Source organism: Haliaeetus albicilla, chromosome 13 (genome assembly GCF_947461875.1).
Source record: "Haliaeetus albicilla chromosome 13, bHalAlb1.1, whole genome shotgun sequence".
NCBI classification, from domain to species: domain Eukaryota; kingdom Metazoa; phylum Chordata; class Aves; order Accipitriformes; family Accipitridae; genus Haliaeetus; species Haliaeetus albicilla.
In genome coordinates, this window is record NC_091495.1 from 7,226,824 (window position 1) to 7,252,775 (window position 25,952).

The window sequence follows — 25,952 nt, forward strand, 5'->3', positions numbered from 1 at the left end:
GCCTTTGGGAGGTTTTTTTCCAAAACAAATGACTCGCAGCCCTTAGGTTCTTCACTGATGCAGTGAGTGCTGTTCTTTGTACATAGGAGGAGGGGGAACAAGCAGTTTACCTTTTTGCTTTTAAAGATAATGATAAACTTTAAAAACAAAACAAAAACCCCAAAACTAATATGCTGATGTACGGGAGAAAAAAGGTCATAATGGAAAAAAGTTTAAAGTATATAATTTTCTGAAGTCTATAATAAGCTTGTTAGTGTTTTCTGGAACATTACCTTTTTATTTTATGCATGCAGAAGTGTAAACTAAGTTCCATTGACTTTGTTTCATTTTACATTAACCAAATTCTATTGTTACATTTTATCACATGCTTTTTAAAAAGTGGATTTGGACAATTGAACATGCATACATGGAAAATGGATTATACTGTATCAAGGACCAGCTAACTGAACTGTGGTTGTAGCATATGCCCACATAGGGCATAAAGCTGATAATAAAACTTCTTTTCTCTGTGTCCCCCACAAAATAAATATTTAAGGTTGGTAGTGCAGTCTGCCTTTTTTTGTTTGCTTACCTTAAGTTTGCACCTAATCACATAATGTATTCCAGAATATGAATGCTTAGCTAGTTTGAAAATGCAATATTGTGTTAAGCCCCTTGTCAGGTGCATTGCTTAACTAAGAGTGCTTTTGTGGGGCAGATAAAAATTGAAGATAACTAAGTCTTGTTAAGTGTGTAGCTGGTGTTATCGAACTGATGTGTGCGCTACAGCATAGTTGTGTATGACTACAGCTTGACTTAAAAAAAAAAAAAACAACCCAAAACAAACCAAAAAACCCCAAATGAAAAACCTGAAACTGCCTTAAAACTGTTCATTTGCAAGCAGTACCTAAAGGCCCTGGTTAGAGAGTAGGATTCCTAAACTTTCTGTTAAGAGAGAAGATGCAAGACAGTCCCTGTGTGGTTTAAAGATTAAACTTCTGAATGTACCTGTTAGGAGGGTGTCATGACACTGGAAAAACCCACCCTAGTAGTAAATGCTGCAAATAGCAGAAGTTTGTCCTGTGGTGTGAAGCTTAAGATATCTTAGCACTTAAATGACTATCATAGACAGTAACATAATAAATTAAAATGCCAATTAAAATAATGTAAGATTGCCTGGAAAAGGTGGTTTCTAAAATGAAGTTATAGCTGGAGAGGAAACATAATACAATGGTTGGACTGTTGATCTACAGTAATGAAAGCCACGTTAAATTTCTAGCTCCATGACAGCCATCTTGTACAATGAAAGAGGCCCATGGGATGCCAGCTGGATTGTGCTGCTTTTATACTTTAAAATAGCATTTTCTGATAATTACTGCTGGATTAGCTGAACTAGTGAAAATCCTTGTTCAGATAAAGCTTTCTGGCACTTGCAGTTAGCACAAACCTAAACAATGGATATGCTGATAAGGAGTCTTAATTTTCTAGCGTGAGCAAAATCATTCTTCAACTCACCTTTGTGTTATAGTTACTCCACTAAATAATCTATTAGCACAAATAATCAATGAATACATAATCATGCTTTTAAATATTCTTTTTCCAGTTGGAGCTTACAAATGATTTTTTAAAATTTTTTTTTCCTGTTGGAAAGTAGAGATTGGTATAGGTCTCTAGCTTTTTATTCCTCTGATGTATTTTTAATACTTTTAATATTAAACCGCAGAATAAAATCCTTAATTGGCTAGAGCTGCTGTTCTGTTTGGGCTGTTTGTATTGGTGCTTTCTGGACTGAATTTATACTTTCAGTTTAATGAGAAGTATTTGCTTATGTAATGATTCACTGAAGAAATTTAGGTAAGAAAAGATTAGCATAAAAATTAAGTACAAAGTAGTAGTAAACTATGCAGTGCTTTTGGTTTAAATACTGGGCTTTCAGTGTTAGAAGGTATAGTAAGTTACACTCTTTGAAGAGGAGGCAGTAGAATAACTGACATCTCGTTTAAAAACTAATGCTAGAAAAAAAGGTCTAAACATATCTTCCAGTTTTGATAGTAATGTAATAAATGCACTCTTATTAGATCAGGTTTTTTTGATCTTATTGCTGTTTTGAAAACTTCTATTTTCCTGTTTTTTTTAGTAAAGGAAGCTAGTAACTACTTTTCTCCCAGCCCTAAAAGGAAAAAATATTTTTGTCAGAACTTTAAGGGACTTCCCGAGTAGTGCTGATAATACTATTGTGTATAAAAGACTTATACCATGGATTTTTTTTTAATATAATGCATTATGTATACAATATAACATATGAAAATATAAAAATCCATTGGCTTTTTTCTTTTGAGTAATGTCATCTGCAGATTGAATCCACTCTGGAGTCAAATCTTGTGCCCAGATTGAAATTCACGTGTAGAGGTTTGGATTTGTTGAATAATTATTTGTGCTTGTTCATGCGGCTATGCTTAAAGGTATGAATTGTCATGTCTGGGAAAGTTTTAAAATGTGAAAGTTCTCTTGGGAAGTACAATCTCCTTTTGCTGCTATCACCAGTAGGTGTGATGCAGTTTGTTCTAAAACTTGGGGGTAGAGGTAGGTGGTATTGTTACAGAAGTTCTTCAGGTGAACGTGGATATGTCTCTATTACTGTAGATCTTGGTGTTTAACAGATAGCATATTTAAGATTAAAGTTATTGTGAAACAGAGTTGACTTTCCAGCCTTAAAATTCAGGTTTTGCTTCAAAACATGAGCATTTGCAAAGCTGAGATAACAACTGGGGGGACAGCTGAATTGCCTAGGAATTGAGACCGGGAAACCAAGGCACAAGGCAAACAGTTTCTCACTGTTTAACTTGGTAACCGTTTTTCTGGTGTGAAGGCGGATCTCAGTGACAATGTTTAAGAAGCTAACAAACAAAACATCCTAAAATGCAGGAAATAAACTATTGCGTTCTTAGACAATAATTACATTGCCAAGAGGCTTGAAATACTAGAAGAGCTGCTTTCTGGAAAAACAAAGTGTGTAACGTCATGATGAAGATGTTGATCGATTTTATAACTTTCATGAACTTGCATCATAATTTAGTCATTTCTTAGATGTGTGTGTTGTCTGCTCTGGAGTAAGACTGCTCTTTGCGTTTTTTTCTTGGTTTTTTTTTGTTTTTTTTTTTCCACAGGGTAACCATTTTTGTGGAGTTTTTGATAATAAACATATTTCAGAGAGGCAAGATATGTTGAAAAATAGTTTTGTGTTCCTCACTGAGATGCCAGTTCAAATGTCCGTTTATACTAGCTACTCTGCATGGATAAAACCCCTTCAGACAAGTGTCTAGAGCACACATCTGCATTGATACACTTCTGTTCAAGGGCTGCATGCTTATTGCCACTTCACTGTAGCTGCTTAATTTTTATTGTAAGAGAAGCGTGAAATAGCTGACACTGAGAAAATCAAACAGCTTCTACTCGAAGGTTCATGGTGCATCTAGATCATCCCTTTTTCTAGGACAGAACATTAGATGTAATGAATGCACAAATGTTAATGTTAATTATTAACTAGTTTGAATTAGTTACTGCAATCATCTGTTGGTGTTAAAAGTGGGTCACCAAGACTCAAAATACTTGTGCAGTGAATTCTAGCATTGATTTTTGTATTTCTGTTTGTGCTGTTCTTTGGCTCCTAGTTTAGAGAGGAAGAGTAGAACACTTCAAGCATTTTGCTTATAGCGTCATTAATGTGAAAGTAACTTGTCCCTTCTGTTAGAATTACAGTAGCACAAATATTACAGGACAGAATCATCTGAATCCCTCCACCAGCTCCTGAAAAAGGATTTCCTTTTTAAATCAAGCATGGCGACCATAAAACAGTGGTAGAATTTTAAGGTCAAACCAGCTTTACTAACTTGTCATCAAAATCATTAGCTGATGAAGCCAAACTTCAGACTTTGGGAAATACGTGAAATTTTCTGCTGTTTCTTGTTAAATAGGACTGTATGAAGGATATTCATAGGAAAAATGATCACAGGTCTGAATGGTTATAGGTTAATTTAGAGCTGCATTTAATAGAATAGTGTATGTAAGAGGGTTTATACCTAAGGGACTAGATTTTAAAGATAAGCCTTAGTACCTTGAGGGAAGTGTGTTAGTAAAAATTGCTGGAAGAAGTGAGGAATTGGGGTCTGTGGGGTGGAATCAGGACTTTCTTCAAGTTAGAGGCTAAATTCTTGACTGACTTGAAGTCAAACTCGGAAAAAGGGCTTCTGAAGTAGCTGTCTGAGTAACCACTTCAAGAAGGATATTGCTATTAAGTAGGGTATAGGAGGAGTGAAAAAATAATCACTCATTTAAAAAGTGATATTTAGAGATTAAATGATGTGGGAAAGAAATCAGAGTTATTCAAAATAAGGCTGAATTAGACTTGCCAAAAAGTAATTTAGATTAAAGAAGAGAAGAGTGAAAGAAAAATGTGCTATTCAGTAAGTGCAGTAGTTTGGCATGAAAGTTGAATTCATATTTTAATATAGGTGATAACTTGGTGTTCAAAGGCAAATGTAAATAAACCATAATTGAAGTGGAAGCAGAATGCTTCCAGATTGCGTCAACTTGATGATGATAACCTCCCCTTGAATTGTGCTGGAATTTGTATGTGGAAACCTATGCTCAAAAAGGGGAGTAGAGCTCTACTGTAGATAGACGTGTAAGTGGAAATTTAGTATTCCTTTGTTATCATAGATGTCTATACCGAGTACACAACATGAGAATGCTCATTAGATCTTCCTGTACAACGAAGCTAGAGTAACATTTACAGATCGGTGTTTGCTTACTACACCGTGACTAGTCTTGGGTTGCTGAAGAATTCACTTGCTTAGAGTTGCTTGAATAAGGCCCATAACTTTGCCTTATCCTGGAGCCCTCAGGAATATGGACAATATTGTCAAGAGGTGTGTTTATATTTGAAGTATTTGGTAGTACAGACTTGTTAAGAGATTTCAGAAATTCATGAATCAATCTTGTGTGCTTTGTTGGCTGGAGAGTATGCAAGAAATGAGGCTTGTTCCACAGAAGGCTGCGTCTTTTTGTCTTGTTGACCAACCATAGGTAATTTTACCATGATGTTTTTCACTTTTTGTTGTCTCAGAAATAATTACTGAAAATTATAAGATTGTTTAACATTAATTTAGCCTAATTTTTTCTATTTAGAGATTTCTACAACTTGTTAATTTAGTATTGTCAGTTATTCTTATTTCTAATACTTCCTGGGGTTTTTAAAGGTCATTTTTGTGTGTAATTGATATAAAACCTAAAAATGTGAAGTGTGTGTATTGAAAATGTATGTGTGTGTGAGACAAGGAACTGGCCTGAATATTAGAACAGTTTACTAGCTGCTGTGGTAAATTGCCAGGTTAGGAAACTTGTCTTTAAGTCTTTCAAGTAAAGAGAATTGTTGCCTCTTGCATATGCTTTACAATATATGCATTGCTTTCTAAAGAAGAATAAGATGGAGTAGAATAAATACAGCACAAGACTAAGCTTTTAGCAGTATATTTATTTTAGGGAACAGAAAGTATTTCAAGATTGACTTGAGAAAATTGAGGTGTTGCTTTGTCTTTGCTGCTTTTTGTGAAGAACAGAAAATAGCTTTGTGCTAGGTATGGTATACCTTTTCAGAGTATTAGGATTACTAACACATACTTTGCTGGTTTTGTAGTTGCCTATAAAAATGTTAGTTTCAAGTTACTGAAAAAAATTTACTACTCTGGTTGTTTTTCTTCTAATTTTGTAATGGTTTTAGAAAATGCTAATAGTCTTTAGAAAGAATCTTTGTCATAGTCATAAGCACATCTGTAATGTTTAGGAAGTGTCATCTAGGATCATTGCTTGGAAATTAAATCATTTGAGTAGGATGCTCTCTACTTTTGAGGTATTCACTGGGCTGGTTGGTTATGTGGTAGAAAGGAGACTAGGATGCTTATGAGGCACTGCTGTTCAAACTAAAAACTGAATTTAGTTTATTTAGTGGAAGGTGGCCTTACAGGTGAGCAAGGTGCATCTGTGCTGACTCACCAGGCACAATATTTGTGAGTACTGAAATATTTAGTTGCACAATGTTATGGTGATGAAGCCAGGGTTTTTAATTGGAGGTGCAGTTTTTTCTTTGTTTCAAAAAAAGTTAATCACTTCAGTATCTCAGTTTTGTAAAAAGGTATGCTGACACCTTTCTTCTGCAGTGTTTAGTAAATATCGATTGCTGTGTCAAAGAAGCCGCTGTTTTTAAGGCTAGTATAAGTTTGTTCAGTTTTGAATTCTTCCATGGCTTTCTTGTGAACTTCATGATAAATTCTGTGCCCTATGAGCTACTTCTGTGTGAAAACACAGACTAGTCATTGTCAGTTTTTACATTTCTTTTTCTGGCAGGCCATAAATCGGGTGAGTGTTTGAAGCATACAGAAAAAGAATACTGTATTTTGAAATGGGCCTTTTCTTGTCCATTGTTTCTAAATCAGGGAGAGGCACCTCTAGTGAGTATCTTCTCCATGCAAACAAACAAGGTGCAGGTCTCCATGCAGTCTGTGCCTCTAAGGCGTGCTGCACTGCGCGGCTTGGTTCAGGGCCAGTTCAGAAAGCAGCACAGGTACAGCTCATTTTGCTGCTAGTGGGAGATGTGTGATGAGGCAGAGGTGGAGAAGCAGTGAGAGTTAGTGGATTTGGTTATGAGGAGAGGTGGTCTCACCTGGAGGAGTGAGAACGGCACCTCTCTGGGATTAGGGGATTTGAGGAGTGAGTCATGTTAACCAAGGGCTGTGGAGTGAGTGAAGTAGGGGCAATCGCTGGGGCAAGAAAGCATAAAGTAGAGGAGGGAGGGAGGGAGGGAGACAGGAGGTGAAAGAGCTGGGTGGTTGCAGCAGGTAGCACAGTAGACACGAGAAGGGAAAGTATTGCGTGCAGACAGAAGGAAGGGGAAAATGCGAAGAGCTTTGGCATACAGTAAAGTTGGACTGATCTAATCAATTAGTGTTATCCAGGAAAGTTGGACTGATCTAATCAATTAGTGTTATCTTGGAGGAAGGAAGTGAGTAATACCGTGATCAGCCTTGACAGGTGTTTGTCTCATCTTTTCTGAAAAAGAATCTCACATGAAAGGGGATTCTAGCAACTCCTTTGTTAACTGTTCTGGAGCATAACTGCAGTTATAATTAATTTCTTCTAATGTTTGACCAAAGTTTATTCTTAAAGCTTTTTTTCTTCTTTGTTTTCCTCTACACGGAAAACAATTTGTCACCTGCTTTTTTTTAAAACCACATTTTACTTTTTGTGCCTTACTCCAGCGGGAGTACTGAATTTGATTCCCATCTATGCATCTGCTGGGTGCTTGAAAAAAAGGGGGGAGGTGAGGGGCCCACATTAGGATTATGTAAGTATTGCATGTAAGATGTTTGGAGTAATCCTTCCACTTTATTCTGAGCAGTGTCTGGGTTGAAGTAATGTGCTCAAATTTCTCTGTCTCACTTCACTATACCTCTTATAGTTTCATGGGGTGTTTTGGTTTTCTTAATAGTAGTAAGAATGATGAAAAGTTTAGGAAGAGCTGGTGAACACTGAAAACTTGGTTGGTTTGATCTAGAAAGGAGCATACTGAGGGGTCTGCTTTCTCTTGGATCTTTACTTACCAAATCCTTGAGTTCAATGGGTTTTGTTTTGCTCTCCCTAATTCCATCCATAGTTGAGAGCTGTAATGTTTTGTTTCTCTTTCACAATCAAATTCAGTGAGTTACTCTGCCAATGATAAAAATCTAAAATAGCTTAGTAAAATGCTATTTTAAATATTCAGACATTTATTCAGTAGTATGTCAGTGATATAAATACTATAGTTTATTTAAACCTGTTACTTTTAGACATTGAACATTAGAACTACTATTAGTGTTTAAGATCTTTCTTTATAGGCTACAGAAGGAGAGGCTGGTTGAAACTTCAAGTGTGAAATGCATGTTGTTTTTTGGGGGAAGAACATTCCAATAAAATGAGGTGCTAGGGCAGTGATTGTCATAAGTAAGGTACTTATGATATGTCTGCAGTTCAGTGGGATCTTCTCAAAGGAATTTTATTTCTTCTAGAGCCATAGAATGACTTAGTCAAGGTGGGAGTTCTTGGAGTTCATCTGTTCCAGTCCCCTGCTCAGAAGGGGCCATCCTCTAAGTTAGGTCAGGTTGCCCAGGGCCTTGTCCAGCTGCATTTGGAAGTCTCCAAGGATGGAGATTCCACAGCTCCTCTGGGCAGCCTGTCCCAGTGTTTCACTGCTTTCTTGGTGCAACTTTTTCTTACCTGGTTGAAAGCTCCTTTTCTGCAACTTTTGACCATTACCTTTCATCCCTCTGTACTGCACTTTTGAGAAGACTCTGACTTTGTATTCTCTGTAATGACCTGTTGAGTAGTTGAGAATGGTAGTTACGTCCCTGCCTTAGCTTAAGACTGAACAAACACAGCTGTCTCAGCTGTTCCTCATGCATCATTTTCTCTAGCCCCCTTAATCGTTTTCTGTTTGATTTGTTCCAATTTGTCGAAGTATTTTCTTCTGTTGGGGAGCCCAAAACTGGGCACAGTATGCCAGATATGGTCTGAATAGAGGGGGAATAATCACCTTCTGCAGCGTTGTGGTTATTTTGTCCCAGGTGCAAGTTTTTGCTCTTGCCTTTGAATTTCTTGAGGTTTCTGTCAGCTGGTTTGTCCAACCTGCTGAGACACCTCTGAACAGCTCTACTGTCCAGCATATCAATCTATCCCAGTTTAGGGAGAACCATCCATAGGATTGCTGAAGTTGCATTCCATCCCATTTTCCTGGTCATTATCAAGGACATTAAACAGTATCAGAGCTGGTATTGACCCCTGAGAAATTCACCAGTAACAGCTTACCAGTTAGAAGTCAAACTGCTTTCTGCAACCCTTTGAGCCTCTGGCTTCCCATACCTTGGTTCTTGCACTGCTGGAGGATGGTCACAACACTTGCCTTTTTCCAGCTGTCAGGAACTTGTCTTGATCACCTTGTAAAGATGTTAAAGTGGCCTCATGATGTCACCACCTAGCTAGCTCCACCCTTGTTGGGTGCATACTATTCAATTCAATAGGTTGTCTGTATCCAATTTATCTAACTGGGGCCCCTAACATAATTTTCCTCTACCGCAGTACTCCAGTACTCATGCATACCTGGGAAGTCAACAAACTTGCCAGCAGAGACCAAAGCAAATACGTGTAGCGTTTTCTGTGTCCTTTGCTGCTAGATAGCCTGCCTCATATCTGCAGTGGAACCACATTTTCCTTGATTAATTCATGTTAATGTCAATGTGGTGTTTAAAAAAAGTGCTCAATTAACAAAATATGATTTTTATTTTCATATTTTTTAGGCAAGATTAAGTTTTAGAAAGACGCTTCATACAAGAATCTTTCTTGTAATGAACTGTGAATTGCATATTCGTGTATTAACACCAGGGCTATAATCTCTCAATCTAAGATCAGCCGCGTTCCCTTTACACAGCTCTACATCAGAGGCAGCCATTACATTAAACAGGTAATGTAAAAATGCTACTATCTCACTATTCCAGGAGGAGTTGGGCATTCTTTTATCTGAAAGTAAAATGAGTTACATGATCCGCAGAGATGGTAATGTAATGACTGATTCTGTTGCAGTGGGTGTTCAGGATCTCAGATTGCCTGGGGAATCTGGACTCTGAAAGCTGTGATTTGTACCACGTGTTGAAAGCTTAAGAAATAACATAATAAGGTCACATTTTGTTAAAATATGTATAGAAGATAGGAAAGGTGTGTTAAGTTGGTTTTTCATAGGAAGTCATCAACTGTCAGTCTAGTTGCTGAAGATGATGTTGTTTTTCACGTCCACTTAAAAAGGCTTTCCATAGTGCGAATGGGCTCAGATTCATGGAATTGTAGCAAGGAGAACAATGAACCATCAAAAATAGACTATTTGTAGGAAAGAAGTAATGTATCTGGCTAGCTTTTGGCCCTGGTCTTTAAGACCTTTAAGTTAAAAGATTTTAATTTTTAGATCCGTCACGATTGTTCCTGTTCAGTAAAGGTATTGATTTTGTTGCTGTTAGCTTAGTTCAATTGCAGTGTACCCTGGTGCTTACTAATTGGTTCGTTCCCAGATTGTGCTGTAGAGCTTGTTTTCCATTAGCTTTGTCAAAAGGTAGACAAACCAAGAAACTGATTTTTGATAAAAATCTGTCTTGAGATGGGTGAGAGATCATGGTAGGAATATTCTGCTCCTTTTTTACTGTTGAGTAAAATTACTATCCAGGCAATATTAGCCTTGCAAGCCAAAGGTTTTGCTACAGTAATGCCACTGTATCATATCTGCATTGAGGAAATGTAATCTATTTAAATTACTGCATAGATTCTGCATAACCTTTTAGTATAAGTAAAGTAGTAAATGCCCTTGAGAAAGATGTTTGAAGAATCAGTGGAAAATGGATTTGATTATAACAACGTAGTATTTTCAGGAAAAATATCTGTATAAATTACAAAAAATGCCATGTCTAAGAGAACACCCTGTGTAAGAGGATAAAAGAAACCAAGAATATGGATGAGTGCATGGAGGAAGCGTAAACCAAATTATCTTATTTCATGGTTCTATGGAGTCTAAATCTAAGACTTTGTTTCACCAGTATAAAAATAATGGCCAGACAGATATCCACCACCACGTTCCCCCATAGTACAGTAATACAAACAAGTAAAGGAAAAAAAATATCAAGGCTAGCAGGTAACCTATGGAAAATTAAGTGATGGAGATGAAGTCCCGAGTTGGATCATGGCTTTTTTGGGTAATAGTTTTGAGCAGCTCTGATTTTATAGAAGGCAGTGTATACTATGGATGACAAAAGTTAAGAATTTTATTCTTCGTTTTAAAAAGCAAGACAACAAATGGTCATTCCTTTTGTCTGCTGAAGTAATTGCTTAAAAAATGCCCCTTCCTTTGTGTATTAAATGATTTTAGTTTCCCTTCCTGTTTGAAAACTGATACCTGGTTTGGGGTAATCATACAGTCTCTTTAGTTTAAGATTTGAGAAGTGACTTCTTGTACTGGTTAAATAGTTCCTTGCCTGAAACGTATACGTGCTAGGTATCTTAATATCATCTTCATTTTCAGATGAAAATTGGAAGGTTAACTTGAGAGAGTATGTATGAATTTAAGTTTAGGATGGAGATTGTAACTAAGTATAATTAGTCATTTATGTACAGTAATATATATTATAGTATATTATATAAATGGGTAGCTATCGTTAATATAACTGGTTTAATGGTGTTCAAAATCCATGATTTCAGTCTGCTGCTATTAATTCCAATCAATCCTTTGTTTTTATTGAGGTTCATCTCTGTAGTGTGACTATTTCTTGGTTTGACTGTCATCATACTCTCTCTTAGATATTCCTGATTCCCTTTGAGGGAATAGGTGAATTTTTATGTGAATCAGCATATGACAAACCTAGAGACAATACTGAATTGCCAACTCAAAATTACTTTGTCCGTTGTATGAAATACTCTTAGGTTAAATATGGCATGTGGAACAATGTTGGAAAAAAAAGATATTCTGGGGCTTATAAATTGGTAGTGCTATGTGAAAAGTAGACTTTCATTTGTCATCAAGCTGCTGTTCTAAATAATGTTTCTTTTTCTGCTTGAGTGTCCTGCAATGATTTCCTTCACCTGTTTGATATTCACCTGCTGCTATGGAATAAGCTACAACTGGAAAATTGTGAAGGAACAGATTCATAGCAACAAGAGAAATTTATTTTGTAAATTGCACTTGCTCCAAGAGCAAATTGCTTTTAAATTAATGTTAAATGCTTTTATATATGAGATGAAAAGCAATTTTCTTTCAGTGTAAAGTGTTCATTGAGCAAAGAAAGTTTAGCTTCAATAAACTGTGTACAAACTAAAACTCTGGAATGGAGTGTTGTGGACTTCTGTGCCGGAAGCGAAGCACTGTTCGTTTGCCAGCTATTAATCCCAGTGTTCAGATTCAGTTTCCCCTGCTCCTTAGCTGTAGGAGTTTTATTTCTAGTTGGGACTTTCCCATGCAGGATTTCCCTCTGGTTTCTGATGTTGCAGCTAATCTGTATTCTGAGTAATTCATGAGAAGAAAAAGTGGGAGAGATGAATGAATCTCTTGGTTATCAGAGACAAAAAAGTAGGAGAGATGAATGAATCTCTTGGTTATCAGAGACAAAAAAGTGGGAGAGATGAATCAATCGCTCAGTTATCAATCAAAAGTTTTCTAGGCACAGGCAAGTACTAACTCAGCAGGAGAGCTGTTAGTGAAGCAATCTGGAACTACTCCCTCTGCATTCACCTCCCATTTGAACAGCAGCTCTTGTTTGAGCTGCTAGAAGAAATCAACAACCAGTTATAGTGTCTGAAGAAGAATCTGTATGAAGACCAGTCAGATAAATCAGCTGGTCTCAATTTAGTCTTATTCTAAAATCTGAATAGCAGGTAAATTCTGTACTAGCTGAAGTGTTGGAGTGGACAAGCCACATCATTTGAAGTTGGATGCAAGTAGCATAGCACGGCGTAGTTCCTTCTGCTGTACCAACCACATAATGTTCCCCTGCAGCGGTGTATTCAGCTAGGTTTTAGTAATGCAGAAAAAGTTGAGGTTATCACCTTTCAACTGAGGATGAGTTACAGAGGAAATTAGTTTATTTTAAGAACTACTATGTTAACCCTTGCTGAGCCCCAGTGGATTGTATTTTTTCATGATGTCCTGTTGGTGGCATGGATGCCGGTCTAGTTGGCAGGAGGAGATGGTAATTGTACTCGGCTTCCTCTTGAGATTTGCTTTTGGCTAAAGTGCTAAAGTTCAAAAAAATGAGTAAAATTAAAGCAGTGGATTATGACTTAAAAACTGAAGTGACCCAAAATTCTTCCCCTCTACCCACTCCCACCAATGCACACCCCCGCCCCCCACCCCCGCCAACAATCCAAACCCCTTCACCTACTCCCCAAAATAAATATTGATCTACGTAGTTGAGTTCAGTCTGGCTGTCGGCAGACCATGGTGTGAGGAGCGTATTTGAGGGCTTTGGAAACATTTTTATGTTAGCTTTAAGATGCTACCGAGTAGCTTAAATATTGAGTTAAGCTGAATAAGCAGCTTAGAACACATGACAACTTTGTCTACAAAGTGTCTGTTTTAGTTAATAGAAAGTAGGGTTACAGTACGGCAGTATGTTGTGGGGGGTTTTTTGTTGTGGTTGGTTGGTTTTGTTTTTTTAATAGTGAAGCGGAGAACAAGCATTTTCACTGTGATGTGCCAGCCGGGGTTCAGGAACAAGCAAGGAAAATCATTTTACAAAACACCACCACCAAGATATAAAACTTGATATCTGGACCAGTATTTAACTGCTTTTTAAAAATGTGTATTTTGAGATGTTAGTATTGGAAGTGTTTGGAGTTTCTTTCTAGCTTTGTGCCACATGGTTTGAAAAGCCTAAACAGGCGTTTGATGAATCAGCGTCTCTTTCCATTCCTTCTGTCCCACAAAGACTGCACATTTAAGAACATGTTGTTATGTTTCTGTAAATTGAGAACATAGCAAAAAAAAAAAACCAAAACCACTGAATCACCAGAAAAAGTGGTAGTGGGATACGATTTTCAAAAAACCTCATTGTTACATCACTGACAAAAATACTAAAGGTTGAGAATCAGAGCAATCGCAGGTTTTTCTTGCTCTTGTTAGTATATTTAAATGATCTTTTCTGTGGCTGCCGTCGTGCTGTTTTCCATATGAGTTTGATCATTCAAGTCTGTTTATCCTTTTTAGTTCTTGAGAGAGGAAAACCAAGCATCCACTTTTGGGGGAGAGGAAAAAAAAAAAAAAGGCTTGAGTCAGCAGACTGTGCATTGGTGTCACTGTTCATTGAGCTTAAGAACTTGGGATGTGAAAGAATGAACACATTCCATCTGGGCAAAAGAATGATGTCTGTTAGGGTTCAGTTTGCTATGGTTTTTGAGCTTTCTGTATGATCTCATCACTGGAGGAGGAAAGTATATTCTCCCATAAGAATAATCTTATGATTCATTACTACTGTGGTTTTTTGTTTGAGTCTTTTGAGTGCCAGACCTCCCCCCACTCTTCCACCTCAAATAAAAACCAACCACCCTGTCTTTGGCTTTATATGGTATTGCTGTAGGTGGACTTATCCAGAATAATGGTTGGCTTTAACAATCAGAGCCTTACGTCTTTGTCTAGAGAAGAAGTCCTCCTAACATATGTTTATCTAGGTATTTGTCAAGCTTTACATTTTGGGAAGAGAGCTTGTACACTTTGTTTCCTCAGGTTTGTTAAGCACTGTTTTGCATGAATGTTCTCTTTTATGAATTTTCTGTTTTCTGCATATAATTTAATATACTTAGTTTGGCAAGTTTACTTGGGAACAGACAATTTCTGAATTTTTCTTAGTTAATGCTTTAGATTGTCACTTTAGTTCTGCAACCCACTGCCCTAATAAATTAGCAATCAGTTCTTTGAGCAGCTGTGCATTCTGGCAGTAGCATTTGAAGCTGGAGATGGATCCCTTCACTCACTCTCCTGCATCCCCTAATGAGCTCTCATGTTGGGAAGGTGCAGGCTAATTCAAGTGTAATGGTGTCTGGAACCGTTACACCGGTACAGCACACCAGAAAAACAAAAATTTGTAGATAGGCAAGTAAACCCGGTAGGATTCTTTTGAAGGCTTAATGACATGGCAAATAGATGAAGACCCTTTTTCTTTTCTTGCAACTGTAAACAATTTGTTTATTTCCCACTAGTGCTAAAGTAATGTCTGTTTAAAAAAAAAAAAAAAAGTTTGTGATCAGACCAAAGTGATTCTGGTGCAGTGAATGAAGTAAGTCATCCTAACATCTTATGGTCAGTTCCTGCAGTCTAAGGGACATGTGCATTACAGAAAACCCTGCGGACTGTGAAGAGCTCATGTATAAATACTGAGATCAGTGAAGACCTGTTTCCTGTTAGAAGTACAGCAGGGAAGTGTAATAAGCTTGAAAAGCGAGAAATATGATAAATGATACTGTTCTGATTCACTTGGCTCTTGTTCCTTTGAACTGAAGTTTAAGTTCATATGTATTTGTAGAAGAATACAAAGGGCACTGGCTCAGGTTCTAGTAACAGTCTGTACGTTAAACTCGGCATTTTTCTAGGAGAAGGTGGATCATGGAAAGAAAACTAGATCTTGTTTTTCATTGGACCTGTCAAAGATATAGTCATGAGCTAACAGCATGATTTTCAATTTGGTGTAGCCCTTTGAAGTTAGCGGAGTTCAGTTATGCATCTTATTTTTTAAAAGTGAAATTTTTTTTGAGGCTTAAATACTTGCTTTATGGTGTCTAATTGCTGTCATATACTCATATCAAATATTAAACTATCAAATGGTCATTGAAGAGCAGACATAAAAAATCTTCTTTGCTAAAGCTCATGCCTTCATGCTTTTCTTCAAAACAGAATGTAATCACTTTAGAGTGCAGAACTTCTTACTAAGAGAAAGAAATTGAATTATTCTCCCCTACATCTAGTAAAGCACAATTATTGAACCCTGGAAAAAGGCTAGCACACTGTGATGGTTTAATTTCTTTTATTTTCCATTTTACTGCTGCAGTCTGATAAACAAAGTGATGGGTGGTGGGAACTGTTGGCAGGAGGGGAATATGTCACCTTCAGATTGGTACCTGGATATGAAAATTATAGACCTGGAACATTAACATTTTAGTTATAGGATTTGTGTGAAATGAAGGCAGAAGGCTTATTGTGTAGTGATTGAATAGGTCAACTGGAAATTGTTTGTATTTGTCATTTTTTAAAGTATGTGAATCATCTCGTGTCTTTATGTAGGTAAGAATAATCCCCTGCTATTAAGAAAATAATTTTATTTTAAATGGAGCGTGAAATATTTGAGATCTAGACTTGTGTAATATTTCCAGTTACAAGGCATAGCCTGAGAAGTGGAACTAAAAATAGTTTAACAGTTGTTAAAAGAAAAGCTAGAAATTCCACTCAAGGTCATCTTATTTGCACTTACGAATTGTGCCACTTGAATACCAAATAGTTCTAAAATGAGTAGGGTTTTTTTCTTGTTATGTTAAATAAAATAAAGTAAAAACTTTCATAAAACTTAGGCCTGTGGAAGGACTGTGGCAGGGCAAAGCGTGAGAATGCTCTGAATAAGAACATCTGAACTTGATGGTCTGTCCTACTAATTAAGTCTTCTGATCACTGTACCATTACTCAATCACTCTCTGGTTCTACCTTCATTGTAATTGGAACATATTAGCTTATACTCATAGTCTCAATTTTTAATAGAATCTAAATGATTTTTCTATCTGTCTGACACATGATTGAGGTGAAGTTATTTTTTGGCAAGAACTCTGCAAACCACATGGCTCTGCTTCCAAATCAGTGTCTAGGTCCTGTCACCAATGGTTTTATCATGCCTGTGATTAATCCAAATTGAAATGTAGCAAAAACTTGTTTCAGGTTCAGAAATTTTCCAACTTTTCTGTAATACTATTATGCATTTTAGAAAAACTTCTACTGTTTGTCATGTACTTTGTGAACAGTACAGAGTGTTTCTAGGTTTGAACTTTGATATAGCCGTGTGCCAAGATACTCTAAAAATAAAGAAATCCAGTAGGTTCTTGCATTGTCCTCATCTCAGATGAGGGAACCTTCTTATTTACCCTTGGCATGTTTTTAATGGGACTGTGAAACACCTGAAACTTGTAACCAGTTTTATTTTCTTTGCCATCTAATCTTACTTCTTGGATCAAATGCAGTCCTTTCGGTCTAAACTGTAAATTATGCTTAGAAAAGAAGCACTGTATATATGTATATTATAATTTTACTATCCCTGTATTGAACTAATTTCTGGCTAGAAAAAGGGTGTTCTAATTAGAGGTTGTTATCATGTTCTGATCTAGCTGTTGAATAGATGGTGAGACTAGAACACGTGCATTTTTAAAATGAAGAATATATTTCTTCATCTGATCTTGAATCTCTCACATGCATGAGAGACGTGAACTCGGTATTCCCTCTTCTCCCCTAGCCTTGAAAAGCATCCCAGTTTTGAGCACTTTTCTAATTGTTGGAGTGCCATGGAAAGCGTGATAGAAATTGATGCTATGTTTTCTCAAAAAGTATTGAAAGTTAACAAAACAGCTGGATACACTGCTGTATTTTCTTGTGCTGGAAGATGGGAATAAGGTACTGGGAAATTCAGCATGGTCTTTAAAAAAACCTCACCCCAACAAACAAACACCACCACCCCCAACTGACCAGTAAAAACCCACAAAAAACCCCCAAGAAAGACTGGGGGGGGGGGAGTCGTCTTCTCCCTCCTTCATAAAATATGAAGAAATATTTCATTACTTTCCTTTGTAATTTATGAAGAATGCATGTCTCTTCAGTCTTCTCAGTTTACCAAACAGCAGGCCACATTCCTTGCAAGCCAGGCATCATGTGCTTTCTGTAATGTTGGATGTGCTGGAGTGGTATGTTCAGAGAATTTGACTTACTGATAAGAAATCATTCCTTTCTATTTTTATTTCCTGTCTGCATCTGGACATTTCCTGTAGAGACAACTTCCGTAGTATCACCCTCTCCTCTCCTAATAAATAGTGTGTTTATGGTGTGTTCTGCTTTCTTGTGTTTCTTGTATAATGACATTCATGATATGCTCCCTTTTAACTTTAGGCTGTACCTTAGCTTCCAAATGACTGCCATAATCAGGATTAGCTACTGATAGCAATCTCCTGATGAAATTGCACTTTTCAGTAAACAATAAAACCTTTTCTCAGGGAGAAAATGTTACATCTAGGTGTCAACTTTGTAAAATATGTCAAAACCAAAAAGTGTTTCAGTTATGAGCAGGTGAATTTTTTGTGCTGAACTTTATCCCATGTGTGTGTTTTCTTCTATATATGTTAAAAGGAGCAAGGGCATTCCAATCCTCATTTCTTGTAGAAGTAATTGCCACTGGAAAATGTAAACTATACGAAGCTAGTACAACTCCAGATTCTTTGTTCTTAAGTCTTTGCAGAAAACTTTGTGTATGGTTATGGCATTTAATTAAAATTAATGGTGGGTGGTGAGGAGAAAGGAAGGAAAAAGTGCAAAAAAAGGACAAGTGAATCTCTTCTTGATCTCATTCATTTGTAGTTAGGCCTGTTTGTCTTGACCACAGCTTTTCAGAAGGAACACCTTTAAGCAAAATGTCAAAGTGATAGCAGTTTTGTATTTAAAAAGGTGGATGTTTCAGCAAGTTGCAAGTATTGCTTTAGCATTTTGAGTTAAAAAAAAAGTTAACCAAAAAAATGATCATTTCCCATAAGTAGTTTTATGTTCTACTCTAAAATACTTGTATTTTAACAGTGAACAGAGTATCTGCCAAGCACGAGCTGCTGTAATGGTCTACGATGATGCCAATAAGAAATGGGTACCGGCTGGTGGATCAACTGGATTCAGCAGAGTTCATATATATCATCACACAGGCAACAACACATTCAGAGTAGTGGGCAGAAAGATTCAGGATCATCAGGTAAGCAAATCTCTGAAAATTTGGAATAGGACTTTTAAGCTATTTTTGTGATTTGATTTTTTTTTTTTTAACATGAAGAAATATGTCTTCAGTAAAATTATGGGAACTGTAAATAATAAGTTTAATTTTCTTTAACTGAAGTAGCAAAACTGTATTATAGCTTTTCCCCCATAAACTAAGCACTTTACATACCTCCAAGGCAATAGTCCTTGTGCACTCCTACCTTTCCTTCCTACAAATAGGTATAAAGGCTAGTGGTGTACACAGAAGTCATCTCATTTTCTTTAAGGCAAAGTGACAACCTAAAAACTTTTCTTCTTCCCTACTCTGTGCTGTTAGCTGCAGTCTGTGTAGGTACCAGCAGTTCTCTTGTAGCTCTTCCTGTATTATGAAAAGTTGAATGCATGATATCTCATTTCCTCAGATCATTTCATTCAAAAAACCTTCTAACATTTGATAATGCTGATCATCAACCTCTTCGAGAGTGAGAAGGCAGGAACAAGGATTACATCTTAATTTCCTTGATGAAGTTGTTATATCTTGATTAAAAGGCAAACTTAGCATTCTGTCTTGAAATATGCTCTGCCTTGTAATACTTGGGGTGGGGTTAAAAATCTAAGCTTTTTGTTTGAGGAAAGCTTCTATATCTGTTTCCCTCTCTCCCAGCATTTCATAAAGTTCTTCTGGTCTGTTCTTCATCATTTATTACGCACATGAGGCATAGACTGATAATCTCCCCTGTGATTTGTCATTAAATACTTATTCCAAGTAATAAATGGTCTCTGTGCATTCATCTGAGAACAAATGTGTTGGTTTTTTTTTTTCCTCCCATTATTCAGTCAAAAAGATGAGAGGATACAGTTATCCGTGTGCAATGGGATCCTCTTAGTGGATGGCTTGTAAAAAAAGGTTGTCCTACTGGCTAGAATTTATCACCTTTTTTGTGAGCCATAATGATCTTGCAAAATGATACCTTGTGATGCATAGAAGTCCACATAAACTGCTACTGAAAGCACTGCAAGCTAAGGGGTGCAGCAGCCACAGAGAGGTGATAACTTGGTTAAAAAAAGATTCTAAAAAGCACTCTGTGAACTTAATGGAAAACTGAGTTTCTGAAATCCAAATGCATATTCATGTCAAGTACTCTGCTACTAAAAGTCAGAACTGTTGATACTACTACATTGCTGTTATGAAACATTACTGCATCTTTTGAAATGAGAATGCTTAAGCTACAAAAGATGATACAAAATATCTCATTAGTCCCCTTGTGTATTCTCATCGCCGATTTCATGTGGCATTGGAATTAAAATTGAAATGGTTGTGTGCTTCAACATTGTGATCTTACAGATTATGGGTCTTGAATTAACCCATGTGGTTAAGCAATAAAATCTACATGAAGCTGAAACTTGTGATGAAACAGTAATTTTAAATATAAGTAATTTTTTTTAATGATTTTTAGGTGGTAATAAATTGTGCCATTCCGAAAGGGCTGAAGTACAATCAGGCTACCCAGACCTTCCACCAGTGGCGTGATGCTAGGCAGGTGTATGGTCTGAATTTTGGCAGCAAAGAAGATGCCAACGTCTTCGCAAGTGCCATGATGCATGCCTTAGAAGTATTAAATTCACAGGAAGCTGGTAAGAGTCTCTCTCTCTCTCTTTTTTTAAAAAAGATTGTTCAAATACAGAGATGGAAAAACTTCAAATGTTTATGCATAAAAGTCAGTAAGTCTTGTTTCTAATAATGATTCAGCCTCTAGCCATGTTAATTAGGTGTTTTATCTGCCTAATTACTGCTTCTTAATAGTGAACCTCAACTTGACTGCCATATGTGTAAATGCAATTCCTAACAAGAAAATTGATTTTCATGTTATCTATGACATACAGAAACTTGCTGACTTTGCTTGCCTTTTTTTTTTTTTTTTTTTTTTTTTTTTTTTTTTTTTAAAAAGGAAACAAAACCAAAACACCTGACCAAGAAATGTGTACCCCTCAGTCAGGGTACTTTTCAGGATTTCTAGAGACATCCAGGGTTCTTGATGTGTATTGGTATTTTTGGTTCTCATTGAGTACTGGTTTGCTATGAAAATGTTTTTTTTCCTCCAGCCTTTGGAATTCAGGTCATCCTCTTTGGCAGTTCTTACCATACAGAGTTTTCTAGCTTGGAGACCTTGGATCCAGGGGTAACATTCAGATGAACCCATATAATTTAGACAACAGCTGTATCATCTAATTTGTTTGGAGAACAGGGTGACATAGAGGGTTTAAAGCATTGGTGAAAAAATTAGTGGCTTTCGAACTTCAGGTGGTGTCTGTAATATGTTCTAGATAGGCTCTACAGCAAATTGAGCAGTGTAACGCTGGGATACACACGGAGGGAGGTTTTATTTTAAAAGAGACTTTTGTGTTCTTGTAACCAAATAGAATTCTTTTGTCCTTATTAAACTTTAAAAATTGCCCGTGTAACAAGAGAGAGTACTTCTGTGCCAGTTTTCTTTCTCTTGTGTAGAAGAGAGGCTGTAGATAACCTTACTAGGGCTGTCTCAACTACAGCAAAAAAGGGTGACTCTATCTAAAGTTGCTTTTCATTCTGATAGTTGTTTCAAGACTTACCTTTTGAAGCTAAGCTACCTAGACCAAGGATGACACGTTCTGTAGTGCTTATACAGTTATGCAGGATATGAGGCCAAAATAGAAAAGGTAGCTAGAGGTATAAGGTTTCTTTTGCCAGCTAAAATAATCCAGTTGTGTATCCCATTCTCCTACCTCTCAGTTAGACATTTTCTCTTCTAAATCCCTTAGTTTTCCTTTCCCTAAGGGTGACTCAGTTGTAAACGTTTCATGCATTCTGACTGTTTATCATCTATCTCCCAACCAACACTTGGGAACGCATGAAGTGTTTGTTTCTACTCATTTGATGTAAAGTCTGAAAAGGCCTGATTTATGGTAATTACCACACGTTTTAGGGTTTTATGTTGTTTCCCATTACCTGTACTTAGAGTTTGGTACAGCATGTTTCAAACAAGTGTGTATGTGTATATACACATATATATATTTTCATCATTTCATTTAACTCCTCCTCCTAACACTAAAACTGAGCTACAAGAGAGGCTGAAATGACATAGGCAGGCATGACAGTGCTCATTTTTTCAATTGGTCAGTGTGTCTGTTCTTTCATTTCATGGATGATTGTGATTTGTCTAATGACTAGTTCTCTTGCTGCTTCATACAAAGTATATGTGAGCTAACAACTATGTCGTTATATTCTTCAGTACTAGAAACTTTATTGAACTAAGATGCCACTTCAGTTTGCAAAGACTTGGATAAAACTAAAAACGATTTTGGGGGTTTCTTTAAATGTAACTTTAGTAATACAAATATGTCATTCAAACAATAGCCTAGAATCAGTGTAATTCCACAGGAGCAAATGACTCACTGAAAATAACTTTTTCCCGTTGCATCACTTCAGTAATTTCTTAAATGGTGAGGGGAGCTGAGCTTTGCAATGAGTCTAAAAAATGGTGTACTTACAATGCAGTCCTCTGCTCATCCCAAATCATGAATTCTTCCAAATGATTCTGCCAGTAGTCTCTTCATTGATCTCTGAAGTGGCCCTTCAGTTTGACTTTGTCTACTTCATTCAATTTAATACTACTTAATCTCTGATGATTGGGAGGTTGTTTTCAGGTGGATTTTTATGTGGCTCCTGAAATGAGAGTTGAGCATGACTAATACAGTGTCCTGGTTGCTGGCTATAGTGCTTTAGTCTACCTAGTTTGTTCGTAACAGCTTTGAGATGTAGATCTGACAAGAACATGAATTAAATTGTGTAATTATGTTTGATAGTGACTGGTTGTAACCTTTAAGTTTTCTGAATTGTAAGGTAGTCGCTTTGTTTCTCCTTCGTGTGATTTGACGTGGTAGTAATAGGTACAAGTCAAAATGTATTAACTGGCTGCATCACAAACTAATGGTGGACAGCATCAGCACAGGAGGAGATAACTAACTGTTCTTTAACTTCTGTCAGCCAAGAAGGACTGTGGCTGTTTAAGATTAGCTATCACTTCCCTATTTCACAGACGTACAGGTGCTCCAGCTTCCATAAAGACGAAATAAAAACAAAGCTTAACATTATCAGCATCGCTTCAGCAGATGTCTGAAGATGAGTAGTTTTGCACTGCTGCGTGTAAAAAAAATTCATAATTATGCATATAGAATCACTTTGTAAGCCTGTTACCATTTCCAGACAATGTTTAAAGGTAAATGTTCATAATGTATCTGTGTTAGAATACTGTCAACAAGTGTTCCTAAGTTTTATCAGCTGGCAGGGTTTGTCAGTGTATGATCTACATATTACTTAATTTTTCTGACCTGTGTCAGTGTGAGAAGTAAAGAAGATCAAGTATCTTTCTGAATATTCTGCTTCAATACTGGAACTAGGATCCTAAGTAGCTTGCAGTTTAGAAACAAACTGATTGGACTCTTTGCTCAAAGTTTAATGCATTTCTTTTCTCTATAGTTGGTATAACTTCCTGAAAGCACAGCTAAAAATGAATTCTTGTTGGTTTGGTTTTTTTTTTTTCCTCCCCCCTAGCTTCTCTGACATAGCTGAGTATTTACTTAGACCAGTCACTGTGGCTCTGAGGCTCTACTATTAGCTCTTCATTTTAGGAAATGGATTGCAACTGCCCCCCCCCCCCTAAAGAAATTAGTCCTTTCTGAAAAGGTGTTGGGGGCCATATGTTATGAAAGGAATTTGTGCTAATATGTGAAGGTCATTACGTTATATATTGATAGTTTTGTTTCTTCAATTTATCTGTTAGACTTTTAAAAATTGTAACATATGCAGTCCCTAGTTGGTATTCTGATGATACTGTTTCAAAAATCCGCACCTGAAGAGGATGAATTGTCTCTAATAATTTATGTAAATTGCTGTGTTTCCTAGTATATCTGAAACAGCATACAGAATCTCCAACTCAAGAAAATAAGAAATCCTATATCGATAACATCCCTTTTACACTAGAATTGCTTACAATCAAAGTCTGATTCTTGCAATATCCTTATTTTCTGCTGTGTTTTTATCATTTTGGCAATTTCTTTTATGAGCTTGGTCATTTGAAGTTGTATTTTATTCATAAGAGGAAAGCAGTTTTAATGTTAGCTGAGCTGAGCATACTGTTCAGAAATTCATAAAGCTGTAGTTGAATTTTAAACTTTATGCAATGGTTCACAGAAGTCTAAATACTGAAGAAGATTAAAGATTATTTTGTGGACATCCTTTTGGTTTGCAAGTCAGCTGTTACTTATGGCTCTCTTGCTCTTTTTAAAAAAAAGTAAAATCATATAGTCTCCTCTTGCATGTATTTGAAAAATGTCATTGATCTTTGCACTTGGCATCCTCAGCTCTTCTACTACTGGCATAATTTGAGGTTGTTTAATTTAGGATCTCCCTCTAGTGGATCCACAGAAGTAGAGGCGAAGACCCTGGGTTGCCTGTACCACTGAGCATGCAGTGACAGGCTTTTTGTCATTCCAGTGAGTTCAGAATGTAGAGTTAAAGTGTCTGAAGTTGGAGTAGAGTAAAGGTTTTATTACAACTGGCAATTTTCTTCTAAAAAAAACAGGATAAGTTTGCCTAAGGACTTGAAGTCATGGCTGCCTTATCAGCGAAACTGTTTGAAATACTCTGCGTGTCTAGGGGGTTTTTTTTCCTTCCCCCTGATTTACAGTGCTGATCATGTGATCATCCTAATTTCTCTTACGCTTGAGCTCTGTTTATTTAAATCAATATAAAAGTTAGTGTTTTCACTCCTTTCTGGTTTGAATAATTGCATTAGCCAGTAGCTATTCAACCTGACCCTATTTTCCTGCTGGCTAGTTGAGCAGTTTGTATGCCACCTGCAAATCCAGAAGAGAAAGACAACAACACAGGACTTCACTTTCTCCTGGAATTTTAAGGTAGACTACTAATGCTACAAGTTCCTGCCCTATACTCTTTAGGAGATGTGTTAAAAATGAACCAAGATTTGTTTCTGACACTCATTTGGGAAAATTTTGGAAGTCTTACTTATTTCATTAAACGATTGTCTGAGGTGGTCAAAAGTTACACCTTTATCAAATGACAAGTATGTGTCATCAGTTTAAGAGGTCATTTGAGGAGGATTTCTGGCTTTAAGGCTGTGTGCAGTGTGTTCAGATATTCAGTAAGTGGTCTTAATTGTCTAGAGTAAAGATGGCTGCTTTCTGCGAAGGCTTTGCATTGCCTTACAAAGAAAATTTTCATATCTGTATTAAGTAGAGCTCCGTGTTGCAATAACAGTGACTCTGGAATGAGAGAAAAGCCTCAATGAAGGGAAGTTAGATGGCTGAGAAGATTCTCTTGATGTGTGAGAAAATGGATTATTCCTTTGAAGGAATAAGGGCAAGTAAGGGAAGTGTGTGTTGGGGTATGGGAGGAACAAAGGGGTATCATACTCAGTTTTGCTGCAAAAAGTACCTTCTAGTTCAGCTGGAATTGATGTTGTTTTGTGTGGCGTCTGTCTTCAGTCTCAGGAAAGCCTTGCTAAGAGAATAAGAAACTAAATGTGAGATTTATATATGTGTAATTTGCATTTGAGGAGATACTTTGAGTTGTTCGTTGTAGAAGATGAAAAGCAAAAGAAGAACTGAAAGATGTCATACAACCGTAAATAAGCCTATTCTAATTTCTTCTAATAGAATTACATATATGTAAGATTCATGATGGTTTTCTTACTAATTTTTAATAGTTATATATTGGTTCTTGAAAAGCTTTTGGGATATTCTGGATATATTGCTTTAAATGACACTTCAATTCATAGGAAAATGGGAGGAGGAAAAAGAAACAGTTTCCAGGGTCTCTTTATTTTGTTAGTCTAATCTTGGAAAAAAACCCCTGAGGTTAAAGTTCTTTGAAATGATTAGTAACCCTAGAAGTTGGGTTGTCCAGTTATTAAATAATCACACCTTTATGGGGAAAAGATGCATGCTTTTCCCACAACTGTATACTGATGTGCAGTCCTTTTTCATACAGCAAAGATAGTTAATTAAATCCTTGCTGATAGGGGAATGCACTTATATCATAGATTGAATAATTTAGGATCTCTGGGAAATGCAAACTGAAACAAAAACTGGGGTTGCCTAATTAGAATATGTGTAGAGACTATCGGCGACTGAAAGGAGAACTGTATGTGCAAGGCCGGGGGAAGATCTGAGATGCTCGTCCTTGCACTGTTTTGGTTCACGTCATGCTAAAACTTGTTTTGAGAGAAGAATTATTCTACTGCAATGAAGTAATTATTGCAAGCCTCTGGAGCAGGCCGTCAGTGCTCACTGTCAGAGTGGGAGTAACATGATGTGGTTTTAT

At 36.8% G+C, this 25,952-nt stretch overlaps 1 protein-coding gene across 8 annotated transcripts in view; it reads left to right on the plus strand.

Moving 5' to 3' along the window:
• The window catches only part of ENAH (ENAH actin regulator), a 100,769-nt gene that overhangs the window by 30,431 nt on the left and 44,386 nt on the right, over positions 1-25,952 (plus strand). For all 8 annotated transcript variants that reach the window (XM_069800043.1, XM_069800045.1, XM_069800048.1 and 5 more), the window contains exons 2-3: positions 18,404-18,569; positions 20,029-20,206. In XM_069800043.1, coding sequence (XP_069656144.1) covers positions 18,404-18,569; positions 20,029-20,206 — 344 coding nt within the window. The remainder of the gene's footprint in view (positions 1-18,403; positions 18,570-20,028; positions 20,207-25,952) is intronic.